Source organism: Herpailurus yagouaroundi, unplaced genomic scaffold, assembly GCF_014898765.1.
Source record: "Herpailurus yagouaroundi ecotype Mexico unplaced genomic scaffold, PumYag 142, whole genome shotgun sequence".
NCBI classification, from domain to species: domain Eukaryota; kingdom Metazoa; phylum Chordata; class Mammalia; order Carnivora; family Felidae; genus Herpailurus; species Herpailurus yagouaroundi.
This window is the reverse complement of record NW_024412397.1, coordinates 61,923,215-61,937,135: the sequence shown is the minus strand read 5'-3', so window position 1 is coordinate 61,937,135 and position 13,921 is coordinate 61,923,215. Positions and strand designations below refer to the sequence as shown.

Genomic DNA, 13,921 nt, shown 5'->3' with positions numbered 1-13,921 from the left:
TGACATTCCCAAGAGCCTGCTACCGTGCTGTCCACTCACGGCCTGCCTCCCAGCCATCACAAGCCATGTGTCATTCTGGGCACACGTCAGAGTGTCTATACCTTTGTTTGACCCTTTGCTTTTTGTCCTTTGATGACCTTACACTCATCCGTTAAGACTCAGTTCTAAGTTGTCTTCTACTGAGAAGATGCTATGATGGCCTCTCTCCACACCACCCAGGCTGCACGAGGCACAGACCATATCCGTATTTCTTGTATGCTCTCTAATGCGGTTTTGTGTTGTACTGTAGGGCAATTCTTTGTTTACATCCTATGTGTTCACCATATTGGTTTGTGAGCCATTGAGAAACAAAAACAACTTTTTTTAAAAAAAGTTTTTTATTAAATTTATTGTCCTCTTCTTATGCTTGGCATAGTTCCTGGGTTTTGGTGCATAGTCTAACTTGTGGAGTGAGTTAACATCACCTTAATCTTCTACTTCCTCCCTTCTTGGTGTGACGGAGAAAATGGGGAACCCCAATTTAACTCAACTAGGAAGATTTCATTTTATGATGAAATAACGTAAGTAGCTCTTGTTCCCTTCTCTAAATTTTTAGAGAATTTCCTTCTTCCTTCACTTCTATATCAGAAACTCCCTTCCTTCACTTCTAGGTTAGAAACTCCCTCACCTCTATACAGAGGTGGTACAGAGAATGGACCCATTCCCCAAATAGGGGGTCATTTATGTCCCGGATCACAAAGTTTATGTGATGGAAGTAAGACTTAAAAATGATTATTTTGGCAAGACCGTGACAGACAGTCTACTTAAAGTGATAGCTAGGTAGTTGGCTTTCCACCTTTTATAAGTATTTAAATATATTTTAATAATTACTATGGAAATAAGATATATGATACTTTACACTGATACTTTCGAGATGCTTCGATAAAAGCTTCGCTTTATTTTACTGGTGAATTACCTATAAACCTACAAAATTTCTGGAATCTCAATGTACATTCATCATGAATTCCATCCTTTAAGAAGCAACTACAGTACCAATGTTAGTGAAAACTTTCCTTTATGAGCCAGGTAAGAAAATTCGCCTTCTTCAAAGACCTCAGAACACAAAGAACTACAATAACCCAAGCAAAAAAAGGCTATTGAGCCTCCCTTTTAATTCCCAATTTTATCGTTGTCATGGGAGTTTGTGACATTGCATATATTTGATGGGGAAGGATAGAAAAACAGGTTCGTATAATTGGGAAGAGTGTCTCCTGTCCCTCACACATGACGAAAATGAAATGGTAATTTACCCTCGTGTTACTCAGATTTTTAGGTAGGTGCTTATGTGACTTTGTGTTTTTGTGTGTTGAAACTGGCTTTAAGCTTAAAAAATGGGAAATATGCATGTTGTATCAAACTATATTCAAATTGTTTACTGTGTTGTTTAATTCAGCATCCATTCACTGGACATCCACTGGCACGAGACACTATTTTCTGCATAAATAACACATTATTTCAGTAGTTCATATCATAGGACAGATGACCAGATTTCAAAAGCCTCTCCCATCACTTGCCAGTTGGGGCAGCCTGGGTCAGTTATTTCATCTCGCTAAAGCTGTTTCCTTGTATGTTAAACCAAACGATATTGGTGCCTGTCTTAGTGTGGTGTGACTTGTGAAAAGACATGTACAATCGCCAGCACTAAATAACTGTTAGTTAATAGTCATTTGCCTATCTAAGAACATCCATTTACTTGAATGTCCTGCGTGAAACTCTGGGAGACAGGGCTGGCCTGCCTCGAGTGAATGCCGGAAGCGATTTATTAGCAATTCCCACTCGAGGCTTACCTCTGTGTAGACAATGGCCATCATCCAGAATCGTCTACTGGGCCTGGGCACAGACAGCATGGCCCAGAGGAAGATCAGAATGGGAAGCACAAGGGTGATCATGGAGGCAGAGACCATGTGGTTGAGGATGATCACAAAATAACACACCATTTCTGAGCGGGCCACCAGAGTGTTGTACATGGCATAGAACAACAGCAAGAACCGGGGTTGGCCAACGTAGAATTTTTCGGACTCTTCCAGCTCGTCATCATGGAACATCCTGTTCAAATAAACAACATGAGAATAAACTCGTCTTCATTTCTCCAAATCACTGATTTCTGCTTTGCATGATCCCTCTTGTCCCTCCCCTCCTTCCCATGTGGCCAGAGTTCTGGCGGAGTCAACCTAATAGCCTACTGGAAGAAGAAATGTGTGCACAAGTGTCTATCACGGACGGCTTTGGCTAGTTCTGTGCTTCACGACGGGAGCACTGAACATTGGGTCTGTTTGCTCTGAATGTCCAGGTGGACGGTTGTCCACGGGAGTTTGTCTACCCACAACCTGCGGAACCCCCCCCCCCCCCCCCGCGCGGACCCCCCCCCCCCCCCAACCCGCCCAGCACTCTTACTTGTTCAGCAGCAGCTCGCTGGCCGTCAGCTCGTGAGTCAGGGGCGGTAAGATGCTGGACTCGAGCCTGTCTGAGCGGCTCTCGTCAGGGCTCACGGCCATGTGGCTCTGGCCTGCAGAGTCGTCCCGCGAGCCGAAGGACAGGCGCTCGAAGCTGACCGCCTTGCTGTAGGAGGGAGGCGCCTCCACGTCCCCATCCTCGGTGGAGTAGTGCGGCAGCTCGGCATCTGGGGTGAGGCCGGCCTCCGAGGCCTCCACCGGCCCCAAGTCCGCGGCCTCCTCCCCTCCCTGATCGGCGTCTTTGGCCACCGCCTCGTCATCCTGCTCGGCCTCCACCTCCGCTATGGTTTCCGTGGTCCCCTGGCGCGAGTACAGCATGGTGCACTGCGTGGGCTCACTGTCGGGAGAGAGGGAGGGCACACACCCCGCTCTTAGCATCCTCCCGATTCTCGAGACACCTTCCCAACACTCCCCAATACAAACGTCAAGGCGGGCGAGAAAATTACCACCCCGTTCCCTCCCCTGCCCCCACCACCCCGCCCCCGACATTCCATCCACCTGCTTTGTTCCTTCAGAGTATTCATGTCTGGTCTGCAGAGACTGCAAACAGCAGCCTCAAAATGCGAAAGCCCACAGTGCACGCGCACGGTTGAGACCCTGAACAAGTCACATGACATGGCTCAGATGTTGCTAAAGCCACCTATGCACAGAGGTTGTCTAAATCGTATCAAGATTTGCAGCCATGGTTTCCAGGGTTTCTTTTCAAATGGAGACAGTTAGCATAGCATACCTACCACTATATTAAAGGATGGTGCCTATGGAGTCGAAACTTTGCCAGTTTGGGTCTGTGGGTGTTGGCCAGGAGGTACTCTACTCCCAATTCTACGTAATGGGCCCACTCCTACCCATAAGGAGAGGATAGGAATGAGAAAATATTGGCTAAATTAAACAACCTGCATGCTTTATGGAAAAAATGCCTTATTTCTTGGATATCTGTTCCTCCTCCCTATTTTTCCATCCTTTACCTCTTTCTTACTGGTGCTTATTACATATGACTGAATTTTCACCATCTCTCTGGCTCCCAACATTCCCCGCTGGGTTCTTTGTGTTGCACATGGGAAGGCCTGCCATTTTGTCCTCCCCAGTGCTATGGACCCTCTCCAGTGCTATGGATCCTGCAGGCTGCACCCTCAGGGTGTACCCCTGCTATCTCTGTCCCCAGTGACTGCAACTTATCTTTTCTACTTGTTCCCCATGGAGTATTCATTCTCCCTAAGCTTCCCTACTTATCTCCACCCTCCAGTTTTGGCAACCTGGCCATCTCTCTTGTACCTCTCCTTCTCTGTCCTTTATCTCCTAACTTTCCCTGCCATGTCTGTGTAGGCGACTTTGGAAATGAAAATACAGCAGCTGTAACAGTGAAATTCATGGCCTGCCTGTTTTTATTGTCTACCCCAGCCCCTGAAGGGCAGAAAGACAAAAATGTTTTGGAGATGTGGAATCTGGTAGATAGAGGACCATACTATGTTAGACTCTGAAATTGTACTGTTATCTGAATGGCATACGGTGAGCAGCTTGGGCCCATAAACACAGAGATTCTTAAATATACAGGTCGTACCCACTTTTCTTGTCATGGACGACAGTAGACATGTCAATAAGTGAGTGGATGGGTGGATGGATGGATGGATGGATGGACAGATGAATAGGCCTTGGCAGAGCCCTTCATGGCATCCTGAGACCGAAGAACATTTATGTGAACCCTTGGTGCCCACTTATGTGTTTATGTTCCCAGGACCTTGGACTTCAGTACGGGACATCGCATAGAAAGCTCTTGGAATGCCAAGGCAAACTGGGTATTTTTCTAGGACTTACCTCCTAGGAAGGCCATGAAATTGATCACCCCAGGCAATTTTCAGAACAGTGGAGCCAACCCCACATCAAGTCTAACTTCCAGCTGGACTCTAACCAATTACAAGCACGTTCTTTATGGTTTTGGATCAGGTCTGGCCCTGAAGGGAGTCAACGAGTCCTGGTACCTTCAGGACTCAACCGAGTGCAATGGAAGAGAATAAGTTAACACCCCTCTGATTTACCAACGTGCACGGTCAAAACTGAAATTTGTCTTGGTTCGGGTGATTTTTCTGGTGTCACGAGAAGCTCAATGCAGCTGATGTTTCTGTGCCCCCGTGGACCATTCAAAAAGGCAATTCCACAAAGAGCTTTGGGACTGTATATAAATCACTTCATTTCTGAATGAGCATTGTCTTACGGTAGGACTTAATGAGAAAACTCAAGCCCAAAGCAATAAGTTCCAGTCGGCAAAGGCTCTATATTCTACCGCACGATAATGTTCTTTACAGAAGCCAATGGTAAAGTATATTCTAAGTTCTGTAGATTTGGTCTTATCCACTAAAAACGACTCCTTGCGGCAGATTTTAATTGTTTTTCTTCTATTGCATGTCTCTTTTGATGAAATCATGAGAAAAAGTCTTCTCTATTTCCTGGCCCATTTTCCTCTGTGAGGACTGCCCACATGAGCTCTCCATCAAGGAGGGAGCATGCTTATCTCTTTACGCCCAGGAAGTGGAAAATACTTACAAAATGGAGGACAACGTTTGTAATAAGGATTTTTAAGAAACTCCTAACAGACAAAAAGCAAAGAGCGGTTAGTGTAAGAGAATGCTGTCCTGGGAGTGACCAGTCACGTCCCAGAATGAGCGGCGGTTATGCTTTTGGTCAGTCATGCAAATTCTTAAAACGAAAATTAAGAAACCAAAACCAAAGCCAAACGGACATCACAAGAGCTTACGTTTGCAATGACACGAAGGGGGAACAGTGGTAACGTGAGGGAAAAAAACAAAGCATGCACGAGTTAAGCACCTTGATGCTAAACTGCCACTGTCAGCTGATGAGGAGGACATATCCATGCTGAACATTTTACGAAGCCTAGGTCGAGCACGCTCACTTGTTTTAGGAACAGTTTCTGGTCCATCTAAATCATCAAGGGTAGACTGCCTTGAGAACAACATGGTTGCTTCAGTGTAGCAGCTGGCAGCGCAAACAGTTACAGAGACACAGTGTTAAAACACCAGCGGTACATCGGTCTACACACGGCTCCACTGACCAACACACGGTCATGCAGCAAATCACACACGACACCAATACTACGGACAACGAGCGCCACAGGGGGGCTCAGGGATGGGGAAGGACCTGTTCGGCCGGACGAGAAAACAGAGCAGTCCTACGTTTTTATAAAAGTATCCCGGCTGGCAATAAATCACGAAACGTCACTCTCTGGGTGGGACAGGGAAATAGAAGAATTACAAGTCCCAATATTCCTTTCGCAGAGCGGAATTCGTACTTCATGGCTTTGTAGCTGAGTTTGGTTTTGTTTTTAAATTAGAGAAGATATGTTTTATTTGGAGCTCCCAATCCTGAGTTCATTGAAACCATTTGGTAACCGAATGGCTTAAGCAGAAATACCTGCTTGGGTAATATTTATATAGAACATTTCGTTTTTAGAAAAAACATAACAGTCTCCAAGATGAGAGAGGGAGCGAGGCTCAGAAATGACCATGACAAACTGAACTATCCACCCCATTTTCTGAGTGGTATTCAGTGAAGCCAAACTAGATGCCTTGCATGTGAAGGAGATGCTGGTTTGATCTGCAACCAGATAGAAACCAACATCGGAAAAAAGAAAAAGAAAGAAAGAAAGAAAATGGTACAAAGAAAACAACAGAGGAAGTCTAGCAATGGCAGGGTCATTTTGTCTGTTAACTTCTCATGTTGCCTAATGAATTTTTTTCTTCTGGATCACGTTTTAGGTCTTGGCAGATGTTATTTAGGGCGAGGACCCATGGGCTAAAGTCCTCACTTCTTGTTACCCCACGGAGCAACACTGGGGGAGAGAAGGCTGGTTGATTCAGGACTGAGGACTGCGTGAGCGACTGAGGAAGAAGCAGACAGAGTTAGGACGTGGGCAGAATTTCAGTGCTGACATATAGTTTAACCCAAAGGGGTACAGGCACCCGAAGAACCTATGCAGGAGACTACTGGAATGAAGAATCTTCTAACCTGAGCACTAATGACCTGGCTGACCCAGCGGGACAGGACTTTGCGACACAGGATGGCTGATCCCCTGGCCGAACACCATTATCATGTGAGTGACTGAGGCCTACCGTGTGCCCAGCCCACACAGCCAGATGTGCTCAGTCAGACTTTGTGAGGCAGCAATGGAAACCATTCAGGAAGTGACAACGTCCAGGGCTCAGGGAGCGTAGGGATATCTGAGTCACTCACTCGCGGAACCAGTTAAAGGGCTTTTCAGGTTCCGAGAGCTGTGGCACCGAGCCCATGAGTGCTCGGTGGGGCCCCCCTGCAGTGCATGTAACATGCTGTGCGTGTGGTCAAGATGCAGGGCAGTGACAGAGGAGAGTTGGGGAACAACCAGATGGTCTCTAATAAGGCCAGAGCGACTGTTTGTTTTTTTTTTAAAGGCCCCAACTCCTCTAGATATCACCAAATCCTTTATGCAATGAGGAGAGGAGGACAAGATCGAGTAGAAACGCTCTGGCCAAGTGCAGTGAGGGCTGGGCTCAAGTCCCCACGCTGACAGGAACTGGCTCTGGGGGTTTAGAGAAATTCGTTCTCCTCTCTGAGGTCTCCCTCTCTCTCTCTCTCTCTCTCTAAGAATCAGAAGAGGTTTCATTATGATGAAAATAACTACAGATATTATTGCTTATTTGATAAAGTTGTTCGGTAGAAATTTTTGACTTTAAGTTTATAGAATTGATCACATATAACCTGTTCTCTCTCATTTATAAGATGAGGGAAATGGCTCTTTGAACTTCTGTATTTAATTTTCTAGTTTTAGGGGTGCACCCTTACCGCCATTTAGGGGTTAGCATGCAGGCAAAAAGATACCGTGTGCCCTCTCCTGCGGCCCTGCTCAGATTTTCTGCGTGGGAACCACTGTTCTAATCCCAACGTCGGCTTCATCTTGTTAATTCCTGGGTCCGCTGTCACACTGGCTGACCCTCAGACCCCACACCATCCCACCCAGTTTGGTTACTTGGAGTGAGACCAATCTGTCGTCCAATCCAGGGCATTTTAATTTTTTTTTTCAACGTTTATTTATTTTTGGGACAGAGAGAGACAGAGCATGAACGGGGGAGGGGCAGAGAGAGAGGGAGACACAGAATCGGAAACAGGCTCCAGGCTCTGAGCCATCAGCCCAGAGCCCGACGCGGGGCTCGAACTCACGGACCGCGAGATCGTGACCTGGCTGAAGTCGGACGCTTAACCGACTGCGCCACCCAGGCGCCCCCAATCCAGGGCATTTTAAAAGTGAAAGGGAAGATTGGGTGCTCTCTGATAACAGGCCCAGATGACAAAGGTGAAAGGGACAGTTGCTGTCACCTCCCTGATCAGCCCACGCCTTTTAGGTGACACATTTCAAGTGACGACCACTCCTTTGGTATCTAGGAACACTCTTTAGAATGTCATCTAACGCTTCTTGCAGCTATTTAAAATAATTTATTTTCGAGGAATGTAGACGATACTGATTTCAGGAAACACCATTAAAATAAGTGCCGTTTTACAGCCGGATTTGAAGGAAATGGTGACTTTTGCAATAAGTCAAGGGAATAGAAAGTCATTTGTTAGGCTTTTATCCCAATTCTGTCTGCAGTATGCCCAAAGGTGAAAACAGGTGACATGGAAGCCAGAGCACGTGTGGCAGGTGCGACAGCCCCATCCAGGCTGGGTCCTCTGCACGGGGAGGGGGGGCCATGCGCAGCCCCACTGGGGGATGATGCTAGACCCTGTCTAATGACACAGGTGTCTCAGAGTGACCTTCCACTCAGAATCCCTTCTAGGGAAGATTCCTGCCTTTCTAGTAATCAGCATGGCTTCCAGCAGACTTCAGTGTAGACAAATTTTGTCTGCAGATTGGATAGTTTCCTAAAGCAAAAAAAAAAAAAACCAGAAGGGGAGGTCAGCCACTAAGAAAAGGTCAGGTATGTTAACTCATTTATTAACAACATAATGACCTCTACTGTGCCTCCCCTTTCTTTAGGTTGAAATAAAAAGTAAAAAATACATTAGGAACAAATTGTAATTCTTTTTTTTTATGTTTTTATTTTAGAGAGAGAGCGAGTGGGGAGAGGGACAGAGGGACAGCGAGAAAGAGAGAGAGAGAGAGAATCTTAGGCAGGCTGCACACTCAGTGCGGAGCCCAACACGGGGCTCAATTCCACGATCCTGGCATCACGACCTGAACTGAAATCAAGAGTCGGTCGCTTAAGCAACTGAGCCACCCTGGCACCCCAGGAACTAATTTCAAAGGTATCGTTTTCTACTAATAAATTTATTGACTGATTGACTGGTTTTAAGTTTGGAGGATATTTTGCCAGTCTTTGTTAAAAAGCAGTCGATGGATTTAAATAATTCCTACCTCATGGTTTTTAATCACGGGAAAGGTTTTACACTTGTAATCTTGGGTCCAACTTAAAGGTAGTTTACTTGATTTCATTTTGATCAATCTTCGTCTTCCTTCTTTTAATCCCTCTTATGTTGTGATTTATAATATTAAGTTGAGTTCTTAACTGGGCATGTTGTCAATTACTATGCAGTTACAAGTTACTAATATAGGCATCACATGTTTATTTTATGGGCAACTCGTTGTCAGTCTACTCTCTAATTCTCTTTGATTTATTTGATTCGGTTTGGTTCCTGAGCAGTTATTTTCCAGCCAGGCCAGAAGGCCTGTAAAACCCTCGAAAATTTATGGAAAAAAAATTATATTTCTGGGTAGTTTTCCCCTTTGGGAGATAGGACATAGCTTCATGAAACTTCAAAAGAAAAGCGGTTCATGAAAAATAATGTTGCCAATTACTAGCAGTGTCATTGCAAATTGTTGAGGGCAAGTTATTCCATCCATTCTCCTTTTTACTTGCCAAGCTTAGGGACCCAGGTAACAACAGCAACAACAACACCCTCTGTATTATGAAACTAGGCAAGGGAAGAGGTTAAGAAAACGTTCATTAGAGAAAAATAAGTCTTATTATGGGCATTATTATTATTATTATTTAAGAACAGATGCAAATAAATATGCAATAACCACATTATATACCCTGGGTGGATGTTAAGTGTATTCTTCGCTATGTGGGAGGAAATCCTCCCAGTTGAATATGAACATGACTTTCTGTTAAGTTAACCAGAGCTGACTGAAGCCTTTTATTCTGGAATGCAGATAAGGGAAAACGGTTTGTGTGAGACCCAGTGTGCAACACGGAGCAGCGCTGTCCGAAGCTGAATGCCGCGGGACATTTGTACATGGTATGCAATAACTCACCAAGTAACTGAGATGTATCTTGAGAAGTATACATCTTACCATTCTCCTTTTTTTTTTTTTTTTAAACCAGTTGTTTGGTCATGAATAGGTTACAGAGTGTGTGTATCTGGAAACTGTGTGATCCCCGGGGGCCTTCGTTGACCCCTCTCACTAGAAAGTAGCATCTGTCAGCATCTTGAATATTCACTACCTTCAAACAAATCTTGCCTCCCCCTGCCTCCCTGTTGACACATTGAATACTTTTGTACCCACGCTCACGCAGGCTTTATTTATTATTATGGGAATAGCTACCACGAAGTAACGTGGGATATGTCAGAGCCTGGGTAGAAGGTAGACAGAAATGGATTTTCAGTTTTTGCATCAAAATGAATCGAGAGGAAATAATTCTGTTTAAATGACTGATTTGTAGATCGAAAACTGTTGCAACAGAACAAATTTAAGAAAGTTGGAAGCTTCCACATAGACGAGTTATTATGATTTGCAGAAAATGAAAATAAAATATAAACCATAATGATTTTTTGTCTCAGTGGAGTCTGTCCAAAGAGAATGAAGTTCCCCTTTCAAAAATGCTATTTTCCTGAAAGTGAAGACACACAAGGGGGCGCTGTCAGCACTTGCCAATCAAAGGACATGAAAACTAAATTTTCTCGTTGTAACTTTGCTATTACTAATTGTTTCAAAAACTACTGATTGAGAAATGTGTGTATGCCTGGGTGGAAAGAGAATGAGAAAATTTTATTAGCATACCCACTGTTCTAACAATCAAATATTTTATTCTAGAAATTAAAAGCATCTTGAACAGGATCTCAATTAGCTAATAAATGCTTTGACCTTGAAACTTTTTTTTAATTAAAAATTAATGTTTATTTATTTTTGAGAGAGAGAGAGAGAGAGGCCGAGCATGAGTGGGGGAGGGGCAGAGAAAGAGAGGGACACAGAATCCAAAGCAAGCTCCAGGCTCCTAGGTGTTAGCACAGAGCCTGACGCAGGGCTGGAACTCACAAGGTGTGAGATCATGACCTGAATCGAAGTCGAAGTCGGATGCTCAACTGACTGAACTACCCAGGCGCCCTTTGACCTTGAAACTCTTAAGAGTTTTTATCCTGATTATCTCTTCTCACAAAAATCTACAATAGCTAAAATATTATGTTTCTTTGGAACTGACAAATGAGCAAAGATTATCCCCAAATTAAAGGAAAAATATAATGCCTTTTATTATCCCTCAAAGGACTTTAAAAGAATCAATACCTATTTGGGGGACAGGAAGGGATATAACCAAGCAGAATTTTATCTGTACAAATTTCACATTTAAATCAATATATGCATAACAAATGAGAATGAAGTTTTAGCATACATTCTATTTTAAAACCCGACTTTTTACTCAATGCAATGAATATCTTTTCCATACTAATAAATATAGATCTGCATCAATAGGTAGTTATTGGGTAGCAGAAGAACTGGCATGATTGGAGAAGCTCAAATATAGCAATTCAGCAACAGTTAAACATAGCTCTTCAAGGCAAAACATTTTTTTTTACCCACCTCTCCCCATTCAAGTTGCAATTTCAACTTGACGTTACCTACTTTGGATGTGGTATCGATAACATAGTCTCAGTTCCCTCCTCTCTTTCATCTGTTAACATATCCAGTATTTGTGGAGGACAGGTTTTCTAGCAGGCCTCTGATGCCTTGCACAGTGTATGAAGTGGGACTGAGGGTTTTCTAAGAGTTTCTAAGTCAGCCACCCTTACGGCAGGAACCTCAACCCAGGATTCTATGGATAATCCTATTGGTAGGTCTTTCTTCCCAGGCTCAAACTACTTAGAGATGACTTATCTTTACGTGTCTATGTCAGAATTGATCTTGGGGCCTGGCATGGAACAGGTGCCCATGTTTAATTAAACATTAAACATGTTTAATGAAAGCGACAAATGTCCTCAGTGATAATGTTCTTTACCTATGAAGATATGTGCAAGGTGTAATTCATCCAACCTAGCTAATCATCCTAGCCATGTCGGGACTTCTGCTGTAACTCAGAAGCTAGCTCTGTGCCATCAGCAGCAGCTGTCTAGAACAGCGAGGCAGAGAATGGGGAGTCTACTGGGAGAGGCAGTAAGAAAGGTCAGTTCTCAAAGTTTGGCCTGGAGTGCAGAAAGAGGCCACGAGAGGCGGGGTACCATGGAAGTTGAGAGACCGGGCTCTGAGCCGAACCATGTGGTTTTGGATCTTGGCTCTGCTCTATAATACTTCCTAGCTGTGTGGCTTTGGGTAAGCTACTTAACCTCTCTGTAAGTGAACTTCATGTTCTGTAAAATGGGGATGATAATAGTATGCATCTTGTAGGGTCTTGGAAGGATACCAAGAGGTAACCCATGTACAGTGAGTGGTGCTGGCCCGTGTGTGGCAGGTGCAGGGTCCGTGTTGTGAGAACAACGCACACAATCACACAGGTCAGGGAAGATGGAAGCTGACAGAATCCCTTCTTAATTTTTATTATGAATCACAAAGTAACAATTCTGAAAGGAAAAGATTAAAGAGAGCACCAGATGACAATTCTAGTATAGAAGATACTCGATGGGGGCAGCAGTTTTCAAAGGAATTAAAGACGCAGCCCTTGACACAGTGTTTTGTGATCAGGAAGGCTCGTTCTTACTTGCCTCCAGCTTAGAAAGCTCTAGCCTGTGCCTCTGCGTCATACTAACACTTCTAATAGTCTATTATGGATACCTGATCTTGTCTGGCTCAGTCAAGGGGAGGACAGTATTCCTTTTGCTTTGTTGCATGCAGGGAGGTAGCCCAAAGGGGGTGGGGATCCATGTAAGTTTTTGATTAACTTTCATTTCACACATTCATTCCTCATATTGGCGAAGCCCACCTCTTTTACCTTTGTCAAAAGCAAACCCATTGTTTAGAACGTGAAATACCTGGAGATACTGTCATGTGAATCTAAGCTATCCATCCTGTGGGCTGTCTGTGCACCTGAAGCCGCACCGGGACGGTCATCAATGGTGTCCAGTCCCGACTCTCTGGAAAGGTTCATGATGTGGTTCTGGTAGTACATGTGGATGCTCTCCCGGGTGGGAACGTTGCCCTGCGGAGGGGAAGACATTGCCACAGTGCTTACCTGCCTGCGCGTTTCTCCATACCGACAACTCTCAGCCATCACGCGCTCCTTAAGCAAGGATTAAAACAAAGCTGCTCAGGGGCGCCTGGGTGGCGCAGTCGGTTAAGCGTCCGACTTCAACCAGGTCACGATCTCGCGGTCCGTGAGTTCGAGCCCCGCATCGGGCTCTGGGCTGATGGCTCAGAGCCTGGAGCCTGTTTCTGATTCTGTGTCTCCCTCTCTCTCTCTGCCCCTCCCCCGTTCATGCTCTGTCTCTCTCTGTCCCAAAAATAAATAAAACGTTGAAAAAAAAAATTAAAAAAAAAACAAAAAAAAAAAACAAAAAAAAAAAAACAAAGCTGCTCAAGGTGGGGATTGATGTTGACTCATTGAATTATTGGCCCCCCGGTCTCGCTGGGCAAGGCTAACAAGAAATCCCCTCTCGGTTATGGGTGAAGGGAGTCAAAGGCACAAACTTCCAGTTGTAAAATACATCAGTCCCGGGGATGTCATGTAGAGCATGGTGACTGTCCTGCATACTTGAAAGTTTCTAAAAATCTAGAACTTAATAGTTCCCATCGCAAAAAAAAAAAAAAAAAAAAAAAAAGGAACTATGTGTGGTGATAGACGTTAAGCGGACTAACTGTGATCATGTCGATATACAAATATCGAATCATTATGTTGCACACCTGGAGCTAATATAATGTTGTATGTCAATTTTATCTCAATAAAAATAGAAACTTAAAAAAAAAACAAAGCCCTTCTCATATGTAGATAATTTTGCTAAGTGACAGTAACTTTTTCAGAAACAAACTATCAGTTTTAAATACTATCTATAAACCACATGTTACCATATTTTGTTGCTCTGCATATATCTTAATTTCCCCTATGAGAAGTTTCAGACCAAATTTCCCAGACTAAACAACATAATCCGTCATGAGACAGCAGCGTCTGTGCACCTGCAAACTGGTGAAGGGAGGGAACAGAACGAATCAACTGGCCACTGTCCCAGGGCTGTGTATGTGCGTG

The 13,921-nt window shown here is 44.2% G+C and overlaps 1 protein-coding gene across 1 annotated transcript in view; it reads right to left on the bottom strand.

Moving 5' to 3' along the window:
* PIEZO2 (piezo type mechanosensitive ion channel component 2) overlaps positions 1-13,921 on the bottom strand; it is a 456,739-nt gene that overhangs the window by 30,862 nt on the left and 411,956 nt on the right. Inside the window, 3 exon segments of the mRNA XM_040479417.1 lie at positions 1,827-2,085; positions 2,434-2,829; positions 12,714-12,880. Of these exon segments, the coding sequence (XP_040335351.1) occupies positions 1,827-2,085; positions 2,434-2,829; positions 12,714-12,880 (822 nt within the window).